Source organism: Vittaforma corneae, assembly GCF_000231115.1.
Source record: "Vittaforma corneae ATCC 50505 unplaced genomic scaffold supercont1.21, whole genome shotgun sequence".
Taxonomy (NCBI): domain Eukaryota; kingdom Fungi; phylum Microsporidia; family Nosematidae; genus Vittaforma; species Vittaforma corneae.
Window position 1 is genome coordinate 1 of NW_006889854.1, and position 26,846 is coordinate 26,846.

Genomic DNA, 26,846 nt, shown 5'->3' on the forward strand with positions numbered 1-26,846 from the left:
TTGTTTACTCTACACTCACGTTAGTATATTATCTTTCTATCAACAGTATCTCGTTAGAACTTGATATTATCTCATCATCAAGCAAACAATCTACATATGATGATCCGTTAAATTTTACAATTCTATTAGTGAAAAAATACTTCTGTCTAAACTCTTTGATACTTTTTGGATTCTCAATCAAAAATGGGTAATTTAGTAGTTCATACATTCCTTTGTAAAAGCAAACCTTAACAGGCGCCTCAATACTTCTCTGGATAACCAAAAATCCCATACTTGGGTCTAGTACAGAATCGTCAGAAAGAACTCTAACATTTACAGATTCCTTATGTGTCTCGATAACACTTAAATCAGACTCATCCTGTAAGACACCCATACAAGTAAATGTAGATCTTCTAAAACTCCTTATGAGATCACTAACGCATGCTTGTTGCGGAAGTATAAAGGTATGAACATGATCAATATGATTAATATCAAAGGAATCGTGCTGAACGCCAACATAATAAAGATTTCCAGATGTAATTTCGCACCTTACTCGATTTTTTTTATCTAAAAGACGCTGATCATTCTCTGTTTTGATTACAATAGCTGTACTGTGAAAATTCTTTCTAATTTCAGCCAATAGGCTATCCTTATCAAGGCTACGCTGAATAAATATGGGAATAAGCAATTCTTTCAAAACTATACCCACTATTTGATGATTATAAAGACATCTCATGAAATCTAAGAATTGTGAATCTTCAGGAGCAATTATAAGGGAATCAGCCTGATTGATTTGATCAAAGGAAGAAATCACTTTAAGACTATTGCTTCCGCAATTTTCCTTATAAACTACAAAATTCTCATAAGGAGAATGTGATTTGAAATCATCAAAGCTTTTCAGAGTCTTTTCACCTAGTGAATACAAATTTCTAGGGTATGTGCACCATGGCTTATCCTCAAAAATCTTCAAAAACACAAAAATATCATTTTTATCTGTATTTGAAATATAATAAAACTCTGAGATTGGGGCACAATCATGTACTAACTTAAAATTTGCATCAAAAATAGACTTTTTAGGGAAAATCTTGCTAAGATTGTCAGTTTCAACACACGTCATAGTCCTTGAGGTTACAACAGGATATGAATAGTCGCTAATGTTAAACCTACCAGGGCCGCCATATCCCATCACATCATTAGAATCTAAAAATTTGACGTTCTTCATAGAAAGTGATGCTTTCAATTTTTGAGCAAGATCTTGAGGTACCATTTCAGAGATATTAAAATTGGGAAAGTGGGACACACCATCATCTTTGCAATAAACGAGATAGTATGCAGAAAATAACTTCTCTCTACTTGTATTATTTGGATAAGCTCCTCCAAAATTCCAATCAATTGTTTCATATTTGGAGCATTCATAAACTGAATCATCGTTAAATTTGAAAAACTTGTCTCCAAAATGTAAATAGCAGTAAAAATGACCTTCATCAACCAATCCGCTATGTACAATAACACTGAAAAGCTTATATCTATTGGAATAGGCATTGAAGTTTGTACTCTTTTTTCAAAATTGTCACAAATGTCATCGTCCACTTGTAGTCTCATTTTGCTAACTGTAAGCTTTTCATTATGAGTTGCTTCAACATTATCTACATCAGAAACATTTACATTGTTCGCCTTATATGCATTGTTATTCATTTTATTGTTCGTTTTATCCACCATAAATTCAGAAAAATCCAAAAATTCTGGAAATTCATATTTTTGATTGATTTTCAAATATTTTTCAGATTCCCAGTCAATCCAAAATCTATTTAAAAGAATGAATATTGAAGATGGCAGTTTACTAAAAAACACCCTCCTTGTAGCCTTTACCACCCCATGTTTCTCACAATTAAAGTCATCAATATTAATTGGTCTACAGAACTCTCTCAAAGACTCCTGAATTGTTTTGTTAGTACGATTCTGATAGAAATCTTTAATAACCATCTGGAGATCTTGAAATGTTTCGTTAGTCTTAGAAGTACAACCGTGCTCACATTGAACAATACACATCGTTATTCCTTCAATTGTTTCTTTGATAAGATCCTTATTTTCGGATTCCAAGACATCAAACAAATATTTGGAAAATTCATGGACATCCTGATGCTCGTTAATATGCCTAACGAAAGATAGATTCTTAATTAAATTCTGGACTCTGTCCCTCACAACCATCAAATTGTTACATGTATTATGTGCTGCTATATCCTTAAGCTTGCTAATATTTGGTATACAACCTGAAAGTGCATCTTGATTCTGAACGCATAGGCTCGCATTCATTGTATCCAAAGCATAGAATAATCTCTGTAGAAGTGTGCAATGATACCCATTGCTCTTGTAAAGAAGCTCTTTAAAATTCTTCAAGTAGTAAATTGTTTGCAGAAAACTGTTAATGTAACATGTGGCACCTAAATTTTCTAAGCCTGCAAGTGGAGGCTTCTTCTCCGAAAGAACATCCAATTGAAGTTCAACACGAACAGAGACGTTACTACAATTCAGTTTTAGGTCTTTCAACGTAATAGAAAAGGAACTTGAGAAAAGAGAGAAACCATAATTAAATTCAAAAAGAGTTTCCGAGACAATCAAAGAAATATGACAGAATATATCTTTATAGGATTTTCCATGGTACTCAATAGTTAAATAAGGATCGGTGTAGTTCAGTTTAAAGGGAATTGTATCAATCTCGAACAGGGGAGTTGTTTCTTTTGACTTCTTAAAAACATAAGTAAACATAGGGTAATAAAAATTTGAAGATGAAAATTAAGAAGAAAGTATAAAAGGAGCAGTACAAGAAGAACTACAAAGAGAGGATGATATAAAACAAAGATAAAACTCAAATAAGCAATGCAAAATTCTATAAATGAGCATAAACATGTCAAATTGGAGTGGATTGATCAAATAATCTTGTAATATAAACTTTATTGGCTAATATTTTAACGTAGATCTACAAATTAATATAAAACCCTATGCATAGATGCATTTATAACATGAGATATCACTTTATAGCCATTTTTACTTTGTTGTTCTTTGCTACCCCACATGGATGATTTTGAAGATGAACTAAAAGAACAGTACACAGGAAGAATAGACATTAAAGGCGCATTATCTGGGTCATTTCCAGGAGAAAAGTCTCTTTTAGAAGAATTAAGCATAGATCTAAATATGATAAAGACTGAAAGCTTACTTCCTCTTAAAGTACTAAAGCATAACACAACTGAAGTGAATGTATCGTCTGATGTCACAGGACCGATTATTATCCTTGTCGTATTTACACTTTCCCTTGTAATACAAGGAAAACTACATTTTGGATACATTTACCTTATCTCTCTTACCTCATCTTTCCTTATGTTTATTCTTTTGAATTTGCTTACGTCAAAGGGTGTGGACTATAGCATATGCTGTAATATTATGGGTTATTCAATGACTCCCATTGTTGCCTTTTCACTTGGAAGCATGGTACTTGTCTGGACAGGGATGTTCATCAAATCTATCTTGGGAATAGGAATGAGTGCGTGGAGTGCATATACAGCATCCAAAGTGGTATGCACTCATTTGAGCTTAGTAGAAAAAATGGTTGTAGTTGGTTATCCACTTTTTCTTGCTTATATGTGTTTTATGATGATGGTTCTATTTTAGATTCGTAAACTTAAATTTAGCTATTAAATAGACGTATTTTAAACTAGAGAATTATTTTAACAGAATAAGCTTTCGCTTACATTAAAGCTAATTTATTAAACCAAATGAAGTTTTCCTGCGAAGTAGTTATTAAAGGAAAAAGGATGTACTTCTTAGTAGATTGTGGTGAATTTCTATTTATACTTCAGAGTCAAATAATATCTTCTTTAATTTTTACAATTCAACAATTTTATAGTCTCATTTGACAGTTTGAGATATTAAAACTATATTTACTATACCACAGAGACTAATTTACAGTGGATAGAATAACAAATCTACTTACTTGCTATGAGAATTATAAATTATTCCTACACCCTTGCTTATGCCAGATCTTTTTCAAATCTCGCAGTCTGTAAAAGAAAAAATATCAGATCCAAGGAATACGCTTATAAACCTTCCAACGTTGGAAGTTCCTATCGTAATTAATAGAGAAAGCATTTTGTCCGTATGTAAAGTTACAAAATTTGTTTATTTAGTACATTGCCCAGAACCTATTTACATTTCAACTGTTTTTAACAACAATTTTGCATTTGAGGATACAAACTATCGAAAAGTAATTCTAAGGAAATGTTACGATTCAATATATTTTGACTTTTCAGTTATACCTAGCAATATTTAAGTGACCAACACGTAAATTCTGTTAGAATATTGTCATTCCAAAAATAAATGTTAATTAATAAAATTTTAATCCATTCTAAAACGTGTTTAGGTGATTTATCTTTTGTATATTTATTTTCCTCTGTTTTTTATGCATCATGGAGACAGGCGAAATCCCACTCAAAACATGGAGTTTGTACTTTCCAAACGAGGAGTACACTGCATTTAACAAGGAAATATCACTTGTAATTGCTATAAGAAAAACACTAAGCATTTCTCCTCTTGTTCTAAAAGGCATTATAGATTCTGGGATCTTCGAGTGTGAATACGCTACCTTTTCAAAGTTCGACAGTCCCTCCTCAGCTTGCATTTCAAGCACACTGATGTGTTTTAGCTGTGCTGTTAGTGAAAGAATATTTGAAAGCTTCGGAAAGGCCATCTATATTGAAACAAGGATAATTAATCACAACGAAATCTGTCAATTTTCTGAAATTTCCACATCTAAGGTTGATACACTGGTAACCCTAATAGGAACATGCTGTAGAGTAGGCTTTAGAAAAATTGAGAATCTTGAATCATATTTTGAGTGCGTCAAATGCTCAAAGATTCTCAAGGTACAAAACCAAAACAATATTTATAGAATACCTAAGTGTCCATGTAAAAGTAAAAGTGTGGTATTTCTATCTGGACATACAAGTATGAAATGTACCGATAAACAGGAAATAAAAATTCAAGAAATATTTACGAGTGGTAGTAACACAAAGATACTTGAAATTGATGTGTACGGATCCCTTGTTGGAGCTTTGGCACCAGGCGATATGATACAATTAACGGGAATTGTTAAGGCAGAGCTAAGTGGGGAGGCGTATAAGCTAAAAATCAAATGTAACAATCTTCAAATAATCAAAAATAGAAATAATTTAAGAAATGAACAATACTTTCAGACAGATTTTGAAATTTTTAAGAAAATTTCTGAAGAGCCAAACCTGATAAGCATTTTTATAAACAATCTTTATCCTGATATTTATGGAAATACTTTAATAAAGGCAGGACTGGTACTATCTTTGTTTGGAGGTACCAGGAAATACGCAGGCGCCCAGTCTGTCAGATCTGAAATCCACGTGCTGATTGTTGGAGACCCTGGGCTTGGAAAATCAAAACTACTGCTTAACACTTGTAGTATCCTCCCCAAGTCCACATATGTCAGTGGAAACTTTTGCACCACAGCCGGTCTCACTGTTTCTATCAGCCACGATCCTATTACTGGTGAATACATGACAGATGCAGGTGCGTTGGTAGTTTCCGATGGTGGAGTGTGCTGTATTGATGAATTTGATAAAATAGATGACCATACAGCACTGTATGAGGCGATGGAGGATCAGAAGGTAACAGTAGCAAAAGGAGGAGTATGCTGTAGTGTGCCTACTAGATCTACCATTGTAGCAGCCACCAATCCAAAAAATGGACATTTTGACATGACTAAATCAATACGAGAGAATTTAAAATTTGATCTATCATTAATATCAAGATTTGATCTTGTTTTTATCTTGAGAGACGATCTTAATGAAAAGGAAAACTATGAGATAGGAAACCAAATTTTAAAAAAGAGACATTGTGGAATGGAAGATCCAATATCTTCATTGGTAAAAGACTTACGATCTGATGCATTCATTAAAAACAACAGTACCGTTTACACACCAGAAATATTAAAGAAGTATATTGAATATGCTAGAATGACAGTTAATCCTGTATTGAGTAAAGTAGCCAAACAGAAAATAAAAGACTATTACCTTGAAATCAGAAAAGAGAATAATACATCGATACGGAACCTTGAATCATTAATGAGACTTACTGAGAGCTACGCACGAATGGAACTAAAATCTGTAGCATCAGGCACGCACGCTTCATTTGCAATAAATCTCCATCGAAAGATATTCATCAAAGATGAAAAGCAAGTAAAGACAGGAAAAGTAAATTTTGAAGGAATATTAAAAAAATACATAGAAATAAATGGGACAAATACAATCAGTAAGGAAAATTTAATGGATCTTATACGACAGTTAAATTCAACGAAACCCGAACAGGAAGTCCTGGAAACGTTAAACTTTCAAGGATTGATAATTAAGAAGAGCAGTCAGGAATATAAAATAAATATCATAAACTAACACAGTAGGTTATTGAGATATTTGTACATGACTAATACCTTTTTTAATTAAATTTAAAACACAATGGCAGAGTTGAATATCGACTTTGTTCTATTTTATTGCTGCATTTTCTTATTGTCTAGACTTCGGTTTTCATAGATCCACGGCTGTGTGTCAAGTGGGCATATATTTCTTGAATTCAACCATCGACCAATGCAATGTGTGTGAAATGCATGCCCACACTTTCCCCAACTAATGTTACACTCTTCGCCTGCTCCTATTCCATTCTGACATTCAACACATGTATCCATAATATGGTTCCTACAGATAGCACATGTCTCTATTTGAATATCCAAAGACCAAATACCGACTAAGTCCCAGGAAATTAATTTTATTTCTGGTTTCTTGTTTTCTTCTTGCAATTCCATGGAAAGGGAAACAAAAAGAACAAAGTAAGCCTAGACTGTCTTTGAGTTTGAAACAGGAAGAAAACAAATAAATAACGGGACTACTGCTTTGTGAGTACAAAGCACAATCTTAAATCTTCTTTATATGCAATTTTGGTTAATAAATTCCTTTTTAATAATAGCTACTAATTTTATCTTCCAACGGATGTTCTGAAACATTACTGCATTTATAATGTTTGAAAGATCAAAACAATTCATGACAAACTGCCACAAGAGAATAGAGGCATTGGCAGAGCTTTATGAAAGTGAAAGATCATATATTAATGATCTTGTTTTATGGGAGGATCTTCTTAGAACAAGCTTTATTGGGGCGACTACATTCGAAAGTGCCCAATACACAATTGTAGATACAATTATGAAAGATTCAGAGAGAATAAAAGGCAAACATCTGTCCATGTTCATAGAATTGAAACAGAAAAACCAGGAAGCATTAGGACATGCTACTCTAAAACATCAGGGTCCAGTAACGAGTGATATGATATCTGAATTGGAAAATTTTCCAGAGGAGTTGAAACAGGTAGAAGACATGAAATTAGAATATTTTTCAGTCTTTGAAAGGTTGGCAGAGGATAATGAATGCTACATTAAGTACACACAAAATCTGCCAAGGGCAGAATATGAATTTGAAAGATTAATGGCCACAGATAAGAGATTTAATAGAAGCGTGACAGATTTTCTGATCAATCATGACCTTATTGATCTTGGAATTAGAAATTTTTTCTATCGGCCATCGGTAAAAATTTCTAGATATCCCATTCTTCTCAAAGCTATAGCAAAGCATGAGTCAGATCAGGAAAAACAAAGACGATATTTCCAATTAATTAGGACCATGGACAACCTGGCCAAGAAGATTGATTGGGAATATAAAATAAGATCAGAGTTTTTTACTACTTTTATGCTGGCTTATAGGCTGGTATACAACGAAAATATTAAAAGCAAGTTTTCATTGGGGCTAATATACAAAAAAACAAAGCTTATAAAAGAGGGGAAACTGATTGTAAAGAAGAGCAAATTAGATCCTGCATCATATAAGCATGTATTTATATTTAACAGAGTGATTCTGATATGCCTTTCGATTGATGGACCTTACCAGAATATAATTATCGACGACGACCCAATATTTCTAAGTAGAGCGTACATGCTGAAAAATGTTGAAGGATTTGCAGCGGGAGAGAATCTAGGGGAGTTATATCCCATTTTTATTGCTCAAAGAGAGAATAGATCAATAAAAGCCTTCTATTTTGAAGATGAAAGCACCAGAGATCTTTATTACTACAAGATCAATAGAGCAATTCAAACGATAAAGAAAGACATGAATGTTGGCATTGGTATTAAGAAGGTTGCCGACTTTAAAGATGAGTTGCTATGCTACTGTAAACCTGAAACGAGCCAAGGTAATTTTATAGGATTGCAGGACAGAGATCATGATGAGAGTTACTTTGATTATTCAAGTATGGCAGATTTGAATAGCAGTATGCTTGCAGAAAAGAGCAATCACAATGGAATGGAAATGGAAAAAGAGAAGTCAGTGGTGGCTGAGGAAGATATAGCGGCAGTAGTCGCAAACGAAATGCCAGGATATACAAAAAATGAAAATGCAAAGGTATCAGAAAAAAAGAAAACGGTAATACCAGAACAGGACAATTCAACAGTATCAAAGAATGAAGAACCAATGAAAATCAAAGAAGAAATATCCATAGAAACAGAAAAAACAAATTATTACATAATGCATCAAACAGTCAAGCGAGAGAATCAGCAACAGTGCATAGTACAACAACGTCCGATAGTGTAATGACAACAGATAGCATGCTGTTTACAATGTCAAAGGATAGTGATAGAAATACTACTCAACAATCTAATAGTAAAGAATATAACAGCATGAATGATCAGCAAGTTAACAATAAAAACAACAGCTCACAGGGTAGTATTAATAACGGCAAAGATAGTAATATAACTGATCAGTCGACTGATAATACAAATAATATGCAGCAGAATAGTAGCACATCTAGTATTTATAAGAAGTATAGTAAAAGATACCACAATGACAGCCAGGAAGATGGATTAAATCAGAAACAGATACGTAGCTCATTTGAGAACATCACCAATGAAAATAACAAAGACTCTTCAAAACAACATTCAGAAACCAAAAACTCAAAGAAACCCACAGATAGTACGTCTCAACATCAAAAAACCACCCAGGAGTCTCTTAGTAACAATGACTTTAATTTTTATAGATTTGGGGAGGAAGAGCGAGTTATTAGACCCGACGAGTATATTGAGACACGTCTTTCATATTCTGACATATTTGGATCTGAATCCATAGCTGTAGAACCTTCCAACACACCGGTTAGTGTTCTTGATAATGAAGAAATGATACCAAAACAAAACAAAATGCACGGGTTTTGGAGCGAGCTGTGCGGACATAGCGTACTTACTCTTAATAATATTGAAATACCAAATGACTTTAGGATAGAACGCACAAGAAGAAACAGAAGAATGTCGTTGTATTCAACAAAAGAAGGGATATTCAAATCTTTTGAAGGTAGAGAGAAGAGAATATTTCAGAAGGCAGCAAGCAAGGTTTTTTACGACTGTGAGTACGAATTAATCATTTTTATATGTGATGACTATCTTCACCTGGGGCAATTCCATGTAGACATGGACGAGATCCAACCTGAGGTTTTCAATAAAACAATCAAGAACTTTTTTTATGGCAAGTATGGGGAAATAGCATATGTCGCACTTGTTTCTATGGAAGAATTTACTTTTTCAGTTATTCATCTTCTTTCTGTTACATTTAATAGAGACAAGCCAGTATTGAATATTGAAGTGGTGAGAAAATTGTATGTCGGATTTACCATATTCAACATTTTCTTTTTGGAGGGTCGAATTATTATTTCATGCAAAGATTTTGAGATTATTGAAATCGATACCTTGCGTACTCAGGAACTCCTGGAAGTGTATGACACTACACTCTCACTACTGCTAGAATCCAAAGAGTACTTCCATGCAAAATCACTGTTCAAACTGGAAAATAATCTATTTCTTCTTTGTTTTGATGGGGGTGGGTACATAGTTGATAAAACTGGCAGATATCGAGAGGAGAATGTCACCTATGATTGGGAAGTAATGGGAGAAGAGTTTTGCGTATATGATAAATGGATTGTTGTGCTGGGAATGTCGTATCTTACTGTGTTTGAGATTGAAACGGGAAAGATGGTATTTCAAGAGTACATTCCCGGTGTGAAATTGGCACAAGGCTGTAAAGTACCACACGTTCATGACATAATAATTTATACATGATAGACTTTGGAAGACCGCATCAGCCAAATCAAGACCTGAATGGTGTGGAATGCACTCAGAATGTATTTGATCGTATAATCAAGGGTTCCTCTTCAAATACAGCTAATACTTATGCATCATTTATAACAAGTTCTTCTACATCGTCTCTCGATCTTCAAGTCAATTCATGCCCTGAAAGCACATTTGGTACTAGCACATCGTCCATGGACAGTTTGGTTTCATTTTTCAAAAGTTCAATCGATTCTTCTACAAGAAAACATCTCTTCAAATACTAGTAAATATGTCGATAAACCACATGCAACAAACTCTTCCACAGTTGTTGCAAGCTCAGTTGATTCTTCACAAGAAAACATGTCTGATGTTGATAAACCATCTACAATCAATCTTTCTACTTCAATAGAACCTACGATCAGTTCTCTATCTGAAAATATCGATAGCACCAACACATCTTCATCGAAAACTAGATTTTCTACGTCTTTAAAGCCTAACGATAGAAATAGCAGAGACTTTGATAGCATTATTAACGAATACAAGCAAACTAGCAGAACAGCATCGGATAATGACAGTTGGAGCAGTGTCATAATAACTTATCTAAGAGCTAAAGAGGATAGTGATGGTTATATAAACAGTAATGATCATAGTAGCCTTTCAGAGTATTCTCAAATAGTGCCCTATGCACAGTCCTATAAGTTTAGAAATGACGGAGAAAGCTCCAAAAATGAACTATCCCAGCACAGTTCATGTGTGAGATTCACAAGTAGCCAAGTTGAATTTGTAGACAGTACAGAATCTATTACAATCAAACAACATGCAATTTGCAACAAATACAATGTCTTGACTCACTATAGAAAAGCAAAAGTTAAGGAAATGATAAGAATTTCAAGGAAAAGAACAGAAAAGTGGAAATACAATCATGACAGTAGGCAAAATAAGCATAAATCATTTGAAGAACTTGACATTATTGAAGAATATGAGCCAGGAAAAGAAAAAAGATTTGGGTGAATTTATCATTCAGCACACTTGGTTAAGAGGTTTGTGAATCTTATCAATAAAGTTAAGGTTAAAAAGAAGCTTATTTTGCTATCAATCAAAGTTTATATATTTTATTATACTTCACCATCAGTCAGTAATGACGAAGATTAAATACCAATCCTTGTTTAAAGAATTAAAGTTGCACGGTAAAAACTCTAGCAGTCTTAGATTTTCACAATATTCCATGCAAGTCTTCATCCTTCTTTGAACGATCAGCATTTTACAAAGAGTTGAAATTTTTGACTATAAACAGGGAAAGACTTGCGTACATTTAGCTAATTTGTTGAAGGGCCAAGTCTCGGACTGCATTTCAAAGATATAGCCAATTTGATTAATTAGTAAAGCACTGCTGCAAGTGCTAGAAACAGAATTTCAATATCTTCAGAAAGTGATGGAGGATCTTTTAGTATGCTAGCCAAAGACTTCTAAAAGATTGCTGATGCATGAAATAGGACTGATGTGCGATGCTTTACTCTTTTGTGTTGGGAACCACCCCAATTTTTATGAGCCGAACAACTGAAAATTTCTTCTTACCAATTTAAATAACCAAATACCTTTGGCTTTGTACTTTTGTCCCCTGCCACGTGCAGAATTCCATACAATACAAGTTGTTTTGAATATTGCTGGTGATTAACAAGAAGCACAGCTCTTTCTTGATAATGTATTAAAGAATTAATTGAAGTGCTAAGAAAAGGAAAAGAACTTTGACATGCTACTTAAAATGCTTACTACTAAAGTCAAAGCAACATCCATTCGAATGACACCGACTAAATCAGCGCATATAATTTATGCTATTTTAAAGTTTATTTGCAATGAATATGCAGAAAATGCCTTAAAGCCTTTAACAAACATCAGCTAGAAGGTATTCTTTATTTAATTCAAATAAATTTCATTTTGTATCGCTTTATGCATCATGGAAAATTACACTTTCATAGAAAAAATAGGAAAAGGAACACACGGAACAGTGTACTTACTAAAAAGCATTGATGAGGGCAGGTTTGTTGTATGTAAATCCATAACTGGAAAGTATAAGAACCATGCCTACAGAGAGATAAGCATTCTAAGCAAACTTAGCCATAGAAGAGTTGTAACAATGATTGACAGCATGGTAATAAAGGATTCTATTTATATTATGCTTGAGTATATCAATTATGGATCGGTGGAATCAATGATTGAGTTTTTCATTAAGTGTAATATCAGACCAACCAGCTCTCTTGGATGGAATCTTCTTTCTCAGATGTCCGATGCGTTGTACTATCTTCATTCTAAGAAAATCATTCACAGGGACATAAAGCCCTCGAATATTCTAATAAGTAGGTTCTATGTAAGAGAAAAGGAATACCTCGAGTTTAAGCTGTGCGACTTTAGTCTCTCTACGAAGTGTGAGGATTATATCGAAGATGGACATATGGTTGGGACACCCTTCTACATGGCGCCAGAGGTAGTTGAAAGATCAAAATACAATCATAGCATTGATATATGGGGACTTGGGTGCTGCTTGCTTGAGTTGATGAACCTAAAAAAGCCATTTAAGGGTGAGGACCGAAAAGAACTGTTTAAGAACATATTGACACAGAATCCACAGGACGAAATAAGCTGGGAGGACTCTACTTTGGAGTTGATGGTTAGGAAGTGCATGGAGAAGAACAATAGAATCAATGCAAAGATAGTAGCAAAGCATGAAAAGAGTAGACTGCACTTAGCAGTGCTTGAGCTGAGGATTAAAGAAAGTAGAATTGAAGAACTAGAAAAGAGATTGAAGCATATTGAAAGGAGAACAGGGCTTAAGACAGAATAAATCAAAAATCTGGTTTAATACAAAATTTTACCTAAGTAAAGTCCGATTTAAGTAATATTGGTAAATTGAAAATCCAAAATCGTATAATTAAAATAGCATATACTTTAATTAGCTAATATGCTATTTATGGTTGACACCTCGACACTTTCCTGGGGTAAATGCACGACTCATCTACATTCTTGTACTTCATCAAGGCCATTAGCAATCTTTCAAATCCCAAGCCATATCCTCCATGCTTCGATGGACCGTATCTGGCCATGTCCAAATACCAATAGTATGGACCAGGAGCAATGCCCTCGTTTTTGAATGCATCTACAAGTTGCTGGTAGTTATCAAGCCTCATAGAACCACCAACAGTCTCACCCACGGCTGGAAAGAGCAAGTCGCAACTTTCAGTCAGATCCCCATCAATCTTCTTCATGTAGAACGACTTTAGTGCATGCGGAAAGTGCGTTAAAAACACTGGCTGGTTCACTCCATACTCCGCACAGATAAATTTCTCAGATGCATCAGCAATGTCGTCCATGTACTCGTAGGCCGTGCCATCCGGTTTGAGATGATTCTTACTTCTTAGATACTCAATTGCATCCCTATACGATAGCTTCTTAAAAGGCTTCTCGGACAGAGTTACTGGAACAAAGTCAGGCACCACCTTTTGAATATCCTCTAACATTGTCTTATAAAACTCAGTGATGGAGTATCTCACCAACCCCTCAATAGAGTCCATCAGCTCAGAAAAGGAAACATCCACCAGTTCTGCCTCAACATGGGTAAACTCACTCAGATGGCGAGATGTCTTAGACTTCTCGGCGCGGTATGATGGCATTATACAATATGCTTTACCTACAACGGGTGCAACAGTCTCCAAGTACAGCTGAGAAGACTGAGTAAGATACGCCTTTTCTCCATAGTAATCGAGTGAAAAGAGCGTTGCTCCTCCCTCAACCTGAGTCTGTACAAGAGTAGGTGGTGTAATTTCAGTGTATTTGTTTTTGAAGTAGTACTCCCTCATTAGGTGAAGCAAGGTAGACCTGGCCTTTACGAAAAGTTCCCTGTCCTTCATTCTCAGGGCCAAGTGACCATTGTCGAGTCTTGTTTCCTTTTCAGACTGTGCATTTAAAGGAAAGGTGGGTGCAGGCATTGAGTTGTAGATCTCATATTTATCCACTGCAATTTCAAATAAAAACTCATCCCTTCTCTTTACTGGCTCTACAACAGTGCCGTAGATGGTAAGTGAAGTTTGAAAGGTAAATCCATGGTCACCCTCAACAACGCATTTGACTGTTGAGAATGCAGAAGATAGATGGAAGAAGCATCGAGACTTCACAGAGGTACTTTTAGTAACCCATCCAAAAGTCTTTATCTTTCTATCCTTTAATGAGAGGCTGATTTCCTCTAGTCTGACTCTTTCGTATTCACTCTCATTTATATCTACCAACTTCATTTTCTCAACACCCTCACTCAGTGCGCTCTCATTCAATGCGACGCCTTCCTGCGATTTACCAGCTATCGAGATTGTTGGATCTTCCTTCGAGATAATTTTACTTTCTTGTAACATTTTTGGGGTAAGAAATTCAAAAAAGTCAAAACAAAAAAGCATTCAAAAACGTCAAAAACTTTGATCTTAAATCAGGGATGAAATTGAAGGAAAAGCACGCATTTCTACCAATCATCAACCTTTTATGAAGTGTGGTTATATAGATAGTAACTAAAGTATAAACATGTCCCAGTGTTTAAGCTTAAAATATTACTGATACTAAAATATGAAACGGATATATGAAAATGATGTTTAATTAACCTCTTCGACGTCAGGACTGCCTGCATTTCCAGTAGTGCCTGCTGATGCACCACTCATCATACTAGGAATTTCTGAGATAAGCTTATCCATTCTCTCCTTAATAACCTTTGGTTCAACGTCATTTGGTAAGCTCTTCAGCCATTGCTCTTCTTCATTTAATTTGCTTGAAATCTCCTTCTTCTTACTTTCATCTACTTTCATTGACTCAAGATTATCCTGGAATGAATAGATTTGAGCTTCAAATTGGGTTCTGAGGTTGATCCTTCACGGAAAATTGCATCCTTTTCTGAGTGCTCTTCAGCCTCCTTCTTCATTCTTTCAATATCACTATCAGACAAGTGCTGTGACATATTCTTGACGAAGCATTGCTTATTGCCTGTGCTCTTATCAACTGCAGTAACCTTAAGAACGTTATTAGCATCTACCTCGAAGGTGATCTCAATCTGAGGCACTCCCTTGGGTGCAGGTGTGATTCCAGAAAGAACAAACCTGCCAACAAGATAGTTGTCAGCACTCTGTGATCTGTTACCCTGGGTAATGACAATTTCAACTGAAGTTTGGTTGTCTGCAGCAGTTGAGAAAACTTGAGTCTGTTTAGCTGGGATGGGAGTACGTGCAGTGATAAGCGGCGTAGCTACTCCACCAAGTGTTTCAATGTTGAGATTAAGAGGCACTTGGTCAATAAGCAAAAGCTTAGGTCCAGTAGATGAATCATCAACATCAGGACATGTAGCATTAGCAAAGTATCCAGCACCATAAGCAACAGCCTCATCAGGATTCAACGGGGAAACAACCTTCTTAGAAACAGCAGGAGTATCCGCAGTCTCATTGAAGAAGTCTTCTAGTACGCTCTTTACTTTTGGAATTCTTGAAGATCCACCAACCATAATTACTCTATTGATAGTCTGTTTGGCATTTTCAATTAACTTGTTCAGGTCCTGATTCCTGGCCGATGGGGTATTCCTAATAGTGGATGCCTCATCAAGCCTTCCATCATCAAAATACACAGGAGTTATTCCCTCGAGCGAAAGCAATACACCCTTAATCTTCTCCTTCAATCTCTCAAAGAGTGTCCTAGAGGCTCTTTCAAACTCAACTCTGGTAATGTCAAATACAAGATCCTTAGTTCCACGATAGCATGGAAGATTGAATGTAGCCTTCATATTAGTGGAAAGAGATGTCTTAACCTTAATAGCTTCTTGACGTAACCTGAGATCATTTTTGAGTTTTTCCTCATGTGAAACACCCTCATCAGGATCCATTCCGCCATTATCCTTCTTGAATCTAGCCTTAGCAATCTCAATAATGATTCTATCCCAATCTGATCCACCAAGGAAGTTATCGCCATCAATAGCACGTACCTGACCAATGGGATTAACAGTATCATAGCTGAAGTCAAGAATACTTACATCGTAAGTACCACCACCAAGATCAAAAACAAGAATTCTCTCCTCTTGACCATCCTGAACTTGCTTATTCTTGATCATGATTGAACCATAGGCTATAGCAGCTGCAGTTGGCTCAGCCAGAAGTACAACCTTAACATCGAGAGGGTTGTTGTTCTCATCAACTTTCCTGAAAAGGCAATTTTGGCAGCATCAAGAGTACGCTGTTTAGCACCCTCGTTAAAGTAAGCAGGAACAGTAATAGCAACAAAGGAAGGTGAAGTGCCTAATCTCTGTTTAGCAGACTCAAAGAGATAATTCAGAACATAAGCAGAAACCTGCACTGGTTCATAAACTCTCTCCTTTCCCTTTTCCTTAACAGCAATACCAATATTATCGGTGGCAGTCTTGTCCATAGCCTTACCTGTAGTCTTAATTTCTTTTAGATGGAAAGGCCAATATTTCCTAGCATTTATAACCTCATCTGAATGGAATCCTTTTCCAAACATTCTTTTTACTTCATAGACGAAATTTTCTGGTGCTGATGTTGCAGCAAGGATGGCATTTGAACCAACCACTGGCTGGCCTCCGTCCTTGTCAAAGCAGACAACTGAAGGAGTGATATGATCTCCATCCCTATTGTCGATAACCTTCAACTCACCCATGTAGTATCCAGCAACACACGAAGTAGTTGTACCTAAATCTATTCCAATTGTAGTAACCTTCTTTGCCATTTGATGGGGAGCACTGCTCTAAAATTTTTTATAAAAAATTTGTTCTAGAAAATTCTAAGAGAGAAGGAAAAAATTCTAGAAAATGCAAAGTTAAGAGAAAAACACACAAATAATGACGACTCAAAGGCATTCCACTAAGTACAATGTTAAGCAAATAGCAAATACAGAAGAAAGCATCTCTTCTATGCACTTTATTAGCAATAAGCGTGATAGAATCAAAGACAATATGGCATGTGATAGTATATCATTTATAAATATCAAGCCATTGCGCCGAATACAACATAGAATTCTAGAAACAACGTACCAGATGTTCTACTTCATCAAAAGAACGCCTTAATTTTGAGCTACTGCGGCTTATCCAAACTGTCTTTCAATTCTAATATTTGCTATACAAGGCATAATGATAAGAACTAACTCAAAGAGATGCATCCACTAAAGATAATGAAAAATGAAAAAAGTAGATATCGACACAAAATACTTCAGAATGAAAGAGACAACTTCACATCATACCAAGACGCTTTACAGTGGACACTACCATACAAGTTTAATGCTAAAGGATGTTGAGATCAAAGTATAAAGAGGTGGAAGGCTGTGAAGCAATAGCACAAAGAATCAGTTCCAGAGATGAGCTAGGACATGGCAATGTAGCAGAAGACATAGTTTTAGAGACATGACAATAGCCATGAACACTATGCTGGTGAGAACACCGTACCACGGGCTTTATACTGTTTATTTCAAGATTGTTAAGACAGTCTTTAGATCAAGCTTATCGCACATTACCAGTAATGAGTGGTGGACATGTCAAATTACCAGATGACTACCATTTAAGAGTACATTTTTCAATACATTCTAAGAATAATTTATAAAGTGATTCCATTATTGCACTATCAAACCAAACTGATTTTCAAAGCGTAAGTCTCTTTAAATCACCACTCTTTATCCTCCAGCCCACTGTCAGGTAAGTTAAAGACTGTAATATGAAAAGACAAGCACTTGTCTATAGCAAAGGAACTTCTTTTAGACATTCCAGCTGTGTGTTCATAAGACATGTCCATAAATAGAATTGACTTCCCTGCGAAGCTGTGGTAAAATGGAAAAACCAGGTAACACACAATTTAGTGCAAATCGCCTTGTCTTTGAGATGGCTTATTTCAACACAGTCACTCCTTCAGCAACATGAATTCTTCTTTTTAGCTGTTTTAAATAGAATCTTTGTCTGCATACTCAAATTCTCACTCTTTTCAACTAAGTCGCTTAGAGACTCTCCACGCTGTAGAATCTGAGAAAGGCCCTCCATGACAATCACATTGCACTTCTCCAGCTGGTCTTCTATCTTCTTGAATTGGTCCTTGTCCTCCCACTGCTTGTATTCCTTTATTAGATACTCATAGTTAGCATTGTTCTCATAGCACTTATCTAGAAGTTTGTAGGCTATCTTTGAGTTGTATTCAATGTCTGTTATAATAAATACTCTAAACACACTTCTCATCTGGAATATTATCTTGAACTGCTCCTTCTCATTGAACTTCTCTCTTACTTCTCTTAGCTGGGAATCCTTTGGTAGACTCTTTGACACCTCCTTTACCATCCCCTTTATAAAGTCCTTGATTGTTCCTCGTTTGAAAAATCCGAATTTCTCCAGATTGAACTGTTCCTGTACTATAATTCTTGTGTTTGTGTCCTGTTTCACGATAGCATAAACAGGCATAGAAAAAATGGGGTAAAATAATCTATCCAACATCAACTTAAAGTAAAATTCAAGAACATGCCAGACTTTGGCAGAATCCAAAGTGAAGCACACCCGCACTTCCATAAATAAATACGTTTTTACAACGCTTTGATGTTTTACCTACGATATGCTACAGGAATGACAATACTTTTATTTAACGTACCAGCCTAAGCCGGTCGTATTATCAATACCAGGAAAACACATCCATATTAACTTAAAACCGATAAATTTGAGAGCAATGACATCACAGCACAGTTTTCATTAAATCGTTGTCTTATTTATTCCTCAGCATCATCAACAGCATTGATGTACACAAAACTGAACCCATCCTTATTATCGCCACTCACCTTTATGAAATTACTTAAAGACTTTGTTCTTAAATACCTCTTTAAATACAACTTCATGTTCCTCTTTTTGATGTTACCCTCCTTCGAGACAATGTCAATGGCAGATGCATTGTCCTTGAAGCTTATCTCCCTGGCTGCTATCTTCAAGCAGTTCTTCACCTTCATCTTAGATTGAAGATAGGATATCACGTCTTCTGGAGTTATCAACCCATCTTTTACTTGAGAGGCAAAGTTTACAGTGTAAGTTCTGAGATTTTCTTCTGTCTTTTCCATGGGTCTCAAAACTTGTAAAAATTTTTGTAAGAGAAACTGGAAAGTGAAAAATGAAAGAGTCACTGCCCCTAGGCACGCCAACCATAAACATTAAAGAGCCAAGCACAAGAAGTTGGTTACACATGGATAGCTGCTAGCATTTCAATTTGTGCAAGCCACTTTTGGAAAAAGCGTCATCTTGTTTCCAGCCAATACTACTTATTTGTATTCAATATACTGGTATTTTCTATAAGTTCACAGCATCTTGCGAACGGCGATGGCTGAAAACTTATAGAAAATACCGATGCCATGCATTTACTCCGGGAATAAAGCAGATTTTTTTCTTGTCTCCTTTACCCTATCATTCACTTCATTTCAGATCACTTTTTAAAATAATTTTTTTCTCACCCCTCTTTAATACACCTTTGAGATGCTCCAATTCACCAAAGTATTAATCCCCTTCCTCATCCGTACTTTCATTCCAATCACACCTTTTTATACAAACTTTCTAGTTGAAATTAAGGAATTCACCAATCTAGAAGTTTCAAACGTCATTGCTCCTTTTTATTTCTTCTCTTCCTTTCTTGCTGTTTTCTTTTGTAAATCAATTTTACACAGTCTTGGACTAATTTACAGCTCTGTTCTTATCACTGCCATCTACTTTCTAAACATGACATTCTTTCTCAATCTGAGAAAGAGAAGCTTCATTCCTGCCTGTTTGGTATACTTTATCTCTGGCTTTATCTCTACTTTTGATGTTGTGTATAAATTTTATATAGGAGAGATCAACGAGAAAGAAAAGAGCGTAGACGCCCAATACTCATACATAGCACTGCTCAAAGCAATAGCAGGATCCATATCCTCCGTTGTTGGGCAGGAAATAGTCAATAGAACTGGCCATTATGAAATTAATATTCATATTTCAATCTTTACCCAGTTCGTAAGTCTTACCATGTCTGTATACAATGCAATGAATGAAAAGGCAGTACCGCCGTTTGTTGATGTTGATATGAAAGAAGCATTTTTTAGTATGGATAAGATAATCTTCTGTGCGTTCTGTGCAGGAAGCATCTGTGACTGTTTTAGCTTATTTACGAAGCTGTTTGTCAATAATATTTTCAGGGACAAGAATAGCGAAGAAAAAGCAAGGAAGGAAAGCAATAGCACCAACAGCAATACCAATCTCAATGGTGGTGGTGTTGAGGGTACTGGCAACAACAAAAATATTTCTAATATAGCTAACGGAAGCATTGAGCCATCTGAAAGCCAGGACACAGCAACATCTAATATTAAGCAGCCTGAGAGTAGTATTAAAACTAGCATTGGCACTAGTTCTGGTATTGTTAATAGTAAAAGAAGTAAAAAGACAGAATTTGCGAAAGCTTTTATCAACAAGTTACAGAATATCCTTTACACTCCAGTCACATTGCTTTCTGTGCTTCTTATCTCTCTCATAACGTTCATATTTCCTAAATACAAGCAGGAAGGAACTGCTCAGAAAAGATATTTAAATGGGAATGCTGATGCTATTTCGAATGTACTTTGCTATGAGCTAACCTATCTTATTTCCAAGTATGGGCCCAAAGAACATAAGGAATTTACATACATATCATTCCTGTTACTCTCCTCAGTTTCTCTCCTTTTGATGACAAGAACAAAGCATAAAATTATGCTGTATTTTATGTATTTATGCACGGGTGTATTTTCAAAATCATGCACTTCAATAACCAAACGATTCCTAAAGAAGGATAGAAAGGACAACAACCTCATCATTTCATGCTATATGTCAGAGTCTATCTGTCATATTATCATTGATGTATTTTGCAGACTGTATAAGGTCAATTCGGTTTCCAAAGCCAGAATTTACGGATTTATAGGACTTGCGATATTTTTAGGAATTATGGCAGTTAAAAGCTCAAGTTAATAAATTAACCACATGATTCAAATAGTTTACTGGTGTGATGATAGAATAACACTAAACTTTAATATTGCCAGATTGTTTATATTTCATAGCCCATGGCAGACAAAAACAAAGATCAAGAGAACATAAACAGTCCAATCAGAAAGATGACAATCATAAATAAAAACAAAAGAGAACACTACAAAGGAAGTGGAAAAAATGTTTTGTCCTGAGTTTGAGCTAAATAGTGAAACAAAGCATGCGGGAACTAATGAGACCGAAGAAGCAATGGAAGGGGCACATCAGCATTTAAATAGCTCTTCAAGCAATAGTGATGTTAAAGATGAGATCAAGAATGGGCTCTACACCAAAACTGGAGACTTTATATTTGAAAATAGGGAATTCAATAACCACGATAAAGAGCAGACAGCCGCTGACTCGCAAACCATAGCAATTCCTAATGCACATGAAATAAAGTCTTCACCTGAGATTTCATTTGGGCAGGATACCTTGAATATGGTTGATGAGTTTATGAAGAACGAGGCTATTGCTCAGACTAATACTAAAAAAAGGAACGTGGTGGGTGAGATATTGAGGAGGTTATTCTGTTGTTGAATATGCCATTGTGCTCATATTATTGATTGTTTGTTGAAAAAGAAAAGACTTTATTAAAGCTCCAGTCGATGGACATTGCTTAAAATTTATAAATAAAATATCAACCATATCAAACAGTCAGCGGACCTTTCCCTAGCCTGTATTGACTTACAGACATTTCAGTGTCCTTGGTCTTCAACTCTAATGCTATGGTGCTTTATTACTTTATTTAATACTCATTTAGTATCTAATATTAACGTACTTTTTGAACTCATTACTATCCCAAGTATAAATCCGATCAGCCCCACCGATGCAGGAATAACCTCAAGTATAACGACTTTAAAGAATAGCAACTCATCCTTTGCGTCCATCATACTTATGACAGCGCAAATAAGACCAGTGGCTATGGAACTGAAAAAAGAACACAGCCCAACAAATAGACTGGAACAGAAGAGGATGTAGTGGCTGGCGTTTGACAGATTGGACGTGTATCTGAGAGTGTTGAAGTTCAATACGCAAAGAATTATTCCTGAAAGGAAATTGGCCTCGCAGACGACAGTCCCAAGGATCGACTTGGTGCCTACCCTGGGATACTTGATTGAGGTGCCAGCAACATAGTTTGAAATAGTCCAAATGCCCTGGGAAGCCCCAAGGGAACTCAGTAGAAAACAGTAGACAATGCCAGCATAGCCTAGGTTTTTTGGGGGGATGAAAAGGAGGGTGAGTAAAGAAATCAAAAGAGCGGACAGAATGATCCATTTCATTTATGTTTGTGTGCTGTGTTATTTATTTGCTGTTTTATATTTATTGACTTGAAAGAATGAAGGGACTCCGACATGATTGCGCTGTTCAAAAGTGTTTTTAGACGATGCTAAATAGTGCATTAATGCAAATGCACGAGTTTATGTAATTAAGTACTATCTAGTATTTGTTTTTTACACATTCGAGATTTTTTAGGTCAGCTCCTAGCCGCCATAGCTCAGTGGTTAGAGCGTCTGTTTAGTAAACAGGAGGTCTCGGGTTCGATCCCCGGTGGTGGCTCATGTTTTTGTTCAATCCCGATTGTTTGAAGATGCCATGCTTTCTTGAATGCAAGAGTGGCAGCCAATCTTTTATTAGACGTTTGTAAAGCCAATTGAACGGATCAGTTCAAGCATTTATTTCTACTTAGTTCCTCCAAGAAATGACATCCAGCTGTTCTCTTCGGGCTTTGATACCTCCATGAGTTAAATACACTTGGATGTAACTTACTTTACTATTTTTTTTAAGATTCTCTCCTTAAGAATAAGTTCCCACACTTCCTCAAACTCTTTTTCGAAGTCTCCGTCAAAGGTTGAGTTGGCAGTGTCATCTAGCTGCAGCTTCCTTCTTACAAGTGCTGTTTTGACGGACTGAAGTGCCTCTTCTTTTGAATAGTTCTTGCCAAGAAGATCAAAGAAAGTATCAAGCGGAAGGGTCATGAGATGAAGGGGTCCTCCATTCTTTTATTTAGAGCGATTGCCAGATTTTAGAATAAAATACAATTAGCCCGGCCCTTTCCACACCCTGGTTATTAGTTTATGCAAGAAAGCCTCATTGTAATCATACAGACGCTCCTCTCAAAAGGAATGATAAAAGTCGAAAGCGAGGTTGATCTGTCTAGAATAAATAGACACTTGTCTCCAATTGGATACGATGTAGTGGAGTTTCCTCACAAAAGAATACTTGTGCTGAAGGACAGAAGTGAGTCTACGTGGATTCAGCCTCCTTGGAAAGAAAAGACCATCGAAGAGGCAAAGAAGGTATTTGTGAAACTGTCACAGTGCACATATCTAGATGAGCAGTCCGCAGTCGTTGACATGCTCACTGAGTTTAACTATCTTAAAAGAGAAGATGGGAGATTAAAATTTACAGAGAGAGCACTAGTTCAATTTAGCGACTTTATAGAAGGATTGGATGGTAGATTTAAGAAGTGCAAGCTTTGTGGATTTTTAGGAGACGAGGGGGAGTTCCACAATGCCTGTAAGGATTTTATGGGTAGTCAGCATATAAGTTAATAAAATATTAGATAATGAAATCTTTAGCATAAAGGATTTATTTAGGTAGAGAAGAATTAAGCAGAATGCATCATCACAAAACGAGTACTTAGTTAAAAGTGGGCACGTCAGCCATTTGCAACATCACAACACCCTAAAATTAAATAAAGACTTATTCACAGCCTAGTTTCAACTCTTTTTGGCCAAGACCCATTCTCATTCGTAGTACTCAAATCCATCCTCATCAACTAGTTTTTTCCTCTTCTTTTTCTCTTTACTCTCATATGCTATCATAAACTCATTCATCTCTCGCTGTAATGCTTTTACATCGTCGCTTCTACTCTTCTGCTGAACCGTGGCATTCTTCGAACCTACCCATTCAACTGCATCATCCACACTTTCAAACTCAAAGACATATATGAATTTGTCTCCTCTTTTTTCTAAAGAGACTTGCTGGGCATTCTGAATATTCATTTGAATGTTAAACGGAAGGGAAAAAGAAACGACTGCCATTGACCTCTCTGTCTTTATTTGTATTTTTGAGATTCTTTCTGCGCCTCCAACTGTAAATGGAAATTTCAGATTGAGTGCTGAGTCGTCATCCGAGAAAAAGTTCATCGGCATGAAATACGAAGAAAGTAATATAGAAGTATAAAATGTGCTAGCTCATAGCTGATTAGCGAAGTATCTTAAATAAATAGAGCATATAGCTTTAGAGGCCAAAACAGGCAAGCATTAGGTGCCATGGTTCGACTGCTGATCAAACTTCATTAGGCATGTCTTGATGTGCGGTGCTGTCTACCCAAGCTAGAGAAATACATTGGTTGTAGACATATTGCGAGGATTATATATTTTGATATCTTCGTTGAAGAGCCTGGCACTCATTGTATGTAACACTGCCAGGGCATAGAAACGTATATAGAAGTACCTACAATGCAGACTGTTTTAAACTGGTATATTTGGATTAATAAAAAACAAAGCACACGGTTTATCCCAACTACAAAAGCATCAATTGTGCTTTTCATAATACTAGTTAGATGAAGGAGCGTTGTCCAACTCCTCGATTGGTTTTCTTTGCTATCTTTCAATAGTAGTTGTCGATCGGCTTTGGGGAGATGAAATATCTGCCAAGCTAACCAGTAATATTGATGGCACAACTTAGCGACATTTAGATAACAACAGTAAATTTACGAGTTTTATCAGATGGCATGACTGCCACTATGCGGAACCTAGGCATATGACATGCAGAAATAGAGTAAATATACTTAAAGACACGTGAATGCATTAAACCGTTAACTTTTATACATTAGAGCTGGGATTGTTTATGGGATTCTACTACTGATTTTGGGACATGCCACTGGCAGCATCCACTAAATTAGCTTTTATAAACGTTTTTCTCAATACACACCCATGTCTCTAAAAACTTTCAAAGATTTAAACATTCATAAAGATGTAAAAGATACGTTGGAGAAAATAGGATTTGAAGCGATGTCACCCGTTCAAGTGCGGACCATTCCCGAGTTTTTAGAAAAGGACGTTATTGTGCAGAGCCAGACGGGGTCTGGAAAGACGCTTTCTTATCTCGTTCCAGTTCTGAATACAATTTTCAAAATACATGACCAAAAGACAGGCTCTCAAAACGTAAATGAACAGAAGATGGACGACGAGCAGAGAAAAGTGACCATTAATGCACTTATTATTGCACCAACTAGAGAACTCTGCATCCAAATTAGTGACATTGCAAACAGTTTTGGAATAAAATCCAGCATCATCATTGGCGGTGTTCCAATCGAGGAGGATCTGAACAAGCTGGAGTCTGAAATTGTTGTTGGAACACCAGGCAGACTCTTGGAAATCACTTCGGAAAATGCTAAAAAATTCAGTAGAATCAAATACCTAGTTTTGGATGAGAGCGACAAATTGCTTAGTCTTGGATTTGAACAGAAGTTGTTAAAGATTCTTGAATGCCTCCCTAAGAACAGGATTACTGGGCTATTCTCAGCTACCATTGACGATCAGGTAACTAGATTTTGTCAAAGCTCGTTGAAAAATCCAGTAACGATAAAAATAGCGGAACATCTGCCGGAAAATCTGCACTTGAAATATTTGATAGCAATGCCCACTCAGAAATTTGATGCCTTGGTGAGATTTATAAGAAATAGAAAGTCTATTGTGTTTTTTGGGACATGCAACTGTGTGAATTTTTACTACGAAGCGCTTTTGAAACTTTTTGTAGAGAGTGCTTGTGTTGATAAGGTTCACAACAGAAATTGTGGCGAAAGCCTAGAAGAAAATATCAACGGTGGACAAGATGGAACAGAAGCCATTGGCCCGAATGTTGCTAGTGTAATAAGCGCACCAGCGAATAGTACTTCACGAGATAGCAATGCAAGTGCTTTAAAAATCTACAAAATTCACGGAAAGATGGATCAAAAGGACAGAAATACTGTATATGCTGATTTTGAAGCTAATGGCAATATCCTTTTGTGCACAGACGTAGCTGCCAGGGGTATTGACTTCAAAAGCGTCGAATTGGTAGTTCATTTTGATGCACCAAAAGACCATGCTAATATAGTACATCGTAGTGGCAGAACTGCAAGAATGGGAATGAGAGGCGAGGCAATGGTGCTTTTGATGCCTAATGAAAGATCCTTCGTCAACTTTCTAAAACTTAAAGGTGTAGAAATGGAAGAGGTTAGTTTGCCAAGCCTAGCTGAAGTAAGCAACACGGAAGACCATTTGAACCGTGACGGTTATGCTTTAAGCCCCCACTCAATTCTAAAGAGCAGGATGACTGAAAGTCTTCTTTCCTTGTCGGTAAAAGCTTTTGTTTCGTACATCCGAGGATATAAAGAACACATACTTAACTACATATTAAACTACAAAGAACTTGATTTTGATGGATTGGCAGAACTGTTTTGCCTTGAAAGGATACCTTCGATGGCCGAGCTGAAAAACATTAAATTCAGAAAGTATGAGAGAAAGGCACCGGTGGAGAATTCTAAGCAGAAAAGAATAAAGAAAGGTTAGGGTTTTGGTAGATGCATAATGGCTCACAAATTGG

The 26,846-nt window shown here is 36.1% G+C and overlaps 20 protein-coding genes and 1 non-coding gene across 21 annotated transcripts; 11 read left to right on the top strand and 10 right to left on the bottom strand.

Moving 5' to 3' along the window:
• Positions 1–28: 28 nt before the first annotated feature.
• VICG_01854 (uncharacterized protein) lies at positions 29–1,246 on the bottom strand (the record flags this gene model as incomplete). The annotated part of the gene is made up of 1 exon (XM_007605237.1): positions 29–1,246. The coding sequence occupies one exon, from the start codon at positions 1,244–1,246 to the stop codon at positions 29–31; it is 1,218 nt and encodes a 405-aa protein (XP_007605299.1).
• On the bottom strand, positions 1,216–2,745 carry VICG_01855 (uncharacterized protein; the record flags this gene model as incomplete). Its single annotated transcript, XM_007605238.1, has 1 exon — positions 1,216–2,745. One exon carries the CDS (start codon positions 2,743–2,745, stop codon positions 1,216–1,218), a length of 1,530 nt encoding a protein of 509 aa, XP_007605300.1.
• Positions 2,746–3,051: 306 nt separating this feature from the next.
• On the top strand, positions 3,052–3,648 carry VICG_01856 (uncharacterized protein; the record flags this gene model as incomplete). The annotated part of the gene is made up of 1 exon (XM_007605239.1): positions 3,052–3,648. The coding sequence occupies one exon, from the start codon at positions 3,052–3,054 to the stop codon at positions 3,646–3,648; it is 597 nt and encodes a 198-aa protein (XP_007605301.1).
• Positions 3,649–4,442: 794 nt separating this feature from the next.
• VICG_01857 (uncharacterized protein) lies at positions 4,443–6,449 on the top strand (the record flags this gene model as incomplete). Its single annotated transcript, XM_007605240.1, has 1 exon — positions 4,443–6,449. The coding sequence occupies one exon, from the start codon at positions 4,443–4,445 to the stop codon at positions 6,447–6,449; it is 2,007 nt and encodes a 668-aa protein (XP_007605302.1).
• Positions 6,450–6,544: 95 nt separating this feature from the next.
• On the bottom strand, positions 6,545–6,856 carry VICG_01858 (uncharacterized protein; the record flags this gene model as incomplete). The annotated part of the gene is made up of 1 exon (XM_007605241.1): positions 6,545–6,856. The coding sequence occupies one exon, from the start codon at positions 6,854–6,856 to the stop codon at positions 6,545–6,547; it is 312 nt and encodes a 103-aa protein (XP_007605303.1).
• A 211-nt stretch (positions 6,857–7,067) lies between these two features.
• Positions 7,068–8,687, top strand: VICG_01859 (uncharacterized protein; the record flags this gene model as incomplete). Its single annotated transcript, XM_007605242.1, has 1 exon — positions 7,068–8,687. The coding sequence occupies one exon, from the start codon at positions 7,068–7,070 to the stop codon at positions 8,685–8,687; it is 1,620 nt and encodes a 539-aa protein (XP_007605304.1).
• On the top strand, positions 8,687–10,198 carry VICG_01860 (uncharacterized protein; the record flags this gene model as incomplete). The annotated part of the gene is made up of 1 exon (XM_007605243.1): positions 8,687–10,198. One exon carries the CDS (start codon positions 8,687–8,689, stop codon positions 10,196–10,198), a length of 1,512 nt encoding a protein of 503 aa, XP_007605305.1.
• Positions 10,199–10,549: 351 nt separating this feature from the next.
• VICG_01861 (uncharacterized protein) lies at positions 10,550–11,200 on the top strand (the record flags this gene model as incomplete). The annotated part of the gene is made up of 1 exon (XM_007605244.1): positions 10,550–11,200. The coding sequence occupies one exon, from the start codon at positions 10,550–10,552 to the stop codon at positions 11,198–11,200; it is 651 nt and encodes a 216-aa protein (XP_007605306.1).
• Positions 11,201–12,143: 943 nt separating this feature from the next.
• On the top strand, positions 12,144–13,028 carry VICG_01862 (NEK protein kinase; the record flags this gene model as incomplete). Its single annotated transcript, XM_007605245.1, has 1 exon — positions 12,144–13,028. One exon carries the CDS (start codon positions 12,144–12,146, stop codon positions 13,026–13,028), a length of 885 nt encoding a protein of 294 aa, XP_007605307.1.
• Positions 13,029–13,152: 124 nt separating this feature from the next.
• Positions 13,153–14,586, bottom strand: VICG_01863 (asparagine-tRNA ligase; the record flags this gene model as incomplete). The annotated part of the gene is made up of 1 exon (XM_007605246.1): positions 13,153–14,586. One exon carries the CDS (start codon positions 14,584–14,586, stop codon positions 13,153–13,155), a length of 1,434 nt encoding a protein of 477 aa, XP_007605308.1.
• A 437-nt stretch (positions 14,587–15,023) lies between these two features.
• Positions 15,024–16,313, bottom strand: VICG_01864 (uncharacterized protein; the record flags this gene model as incomplete). The annotated part of the gene is made up of 1 exon (XM_007605247.1): positions 15,024–16,313. One exon carries the CDS (start codon positions 16,311–16,313, stop codon positions 15,024–15,026), a length of 1,290 nt encoding a protein of 429 aa, XP_007605309.1.
• A 14-nt stretch (positions 16,314–16,327) lies between these two features.
• VICG_01865 (uncharacterized protein) lies at positions 16,328–16,945 on the bottom strand (the record flags this gene model as incomplete). Its single annotated transcript, XM_007605248.1, has 1 exon — positions 16,328–16,945. The coding sequence occupies one exon, from the start codon at positions 16,943–16,945 to the stop codon at positions 16,328–16,330; it is 618 nt and encodes a 205-aa protein (XP_007605310.1).
• A 1,168-nt stretch (positions 16,946–18,113) lies between these two features.
• VICG_01866 (uncharacterized protein) lies at positions 18,114–18,653 on the bottom strand (the record flags this gene model as incomplete). The annotated part of the gene is made up of 1 exon (XM_007605249.1): positions 18,114–18,653. One exon carries the CDS (start codon positions 18,651–18,653, stop codon positions 18,114–18,116), a length of 540 nt encoding a protein of 179 aa, XP_007605311.1.
• Positions 18,654–18,952: 299 nt separating this feature from the next.
• Positions 18,953–19,294, bottom strand: VICG_01867 (uncharacterized protein; the record flags this gene model as incomplete). Its single annotated transcript, XM_007605250.1, has 1 exon — positions 18,953–19,294. One exon carries the CDS (start codon positions 19,292–19,294, stop codon positions 18,953–18,955), a length of 342 nt encoding a protein of 113 aa, XP_007605312.1.
• Positions 19,295–19,703: 409 nt separating this feature from the next.
• On the top strand, positions 19,704–21,197 carry VICG_01868 (uncharacterized protein; the record flags this gene model as incomplete). The annotated part of the gene is made up of 1 exon (XM_007605251.1): positions 19,704–21,197. One exon carries the CDS (start codon positions 19,704–19,706, stop codon positions 21,195–21,197), a length of 1,494 nt encoding a protein of 497 aa, XP_007605313.1.
• A 195-nt stretch (positions 21,198–21,392) lies between these two features.
• Positions 21,393–21,788, top strand: VICG_01869 (uncharacterized protein; the record flags this gene model as incomplete). Its single annotated transcript, XM_007605252.1, has 1 exon — positions 21,393–21,788. One exon carries the CDS (start codon positions 21,393–21,395, stop codon positions 21,786–21,788), a length of 396 nt encoding a protein of 131 aa, XP_007605314.1.
• A 215-nt stretch (positions 21,789–22,003) lies between these two features.
• VICG_01870 (uncharacterized protein) lies at positions 22,004–22,531 on the bottom strand (the record flags this gene model as incomplete). The annotated part of the gene is made up of 1 exon (XM_007605253.1): positions 22,004–22,531. One exon carries the CDS (start codon positions 22,529–22,531, stop codon positions 22,004–22,006), a length of 528 nt encoding a protein of 175 aa, XP_007605315.1.
• Positions 22,532–22,735: 204 nt separating this feature from the next.
• On the top strand, positions 22,736–22,808 carry VICG_02283. Its single transcript has one exon. It is a non-coding gene; the product is annotated as a tRNA-Thr (tRNA).
• Positions 22,809–23,326: 518 nt separating this feature from the next.
• VICG_01871 (uncharacterized protein) lies at positions 23,327–23,803 on the top strand (the record flags this gene model as incomplete). Its single annotated transcript, XM_007605254.1, has 1 exon — positions 23,327–23,803. The coding sequence occupies one exon, from the start codon at positions 23,327–23,329 to the stop codon at positions 23,801–23,803; it is 477 nt and encodes a 158-aa protein (XP_007605316.1).
• Positions 23,804–23,998: 195 nt separating this feature from the next.
• VICG_01872 (uncharacterized protein) lies at positions 23,999–24,400 on the bottom strand (the record flags this gene model as incomplete). Its single annotated transcript, XM_007605255.1, has 1 exon — positions 23,999–24,400. One exon carries the CDS (start codon positions 24,398–24,400, stop codon positions 23,999–24,001), a length of 402 nt encoding a protein of 133 aa, XP_007605317.1.
• Positions 24,401–25,192: 792 nt separating this feature from the next.
• VICG_01873 (uncharacterized protein) lies at positions 25,193–26,812 on the top strand (the record flags this gene model as incomplete). The annotated part of the gene is made up of 1 exon (XM_007605256.1): positions 25,193–26,812. One exon carries the CDS (start codon positions 25,193–25,195, stop codon positions 26,810–26,812), a length of 1,620 nt encoding a protein of 539 aa, XP_007605318.1.
• Between the last annotated feature and the right edge of the window lie 34 nt (positions 26,813–26,846).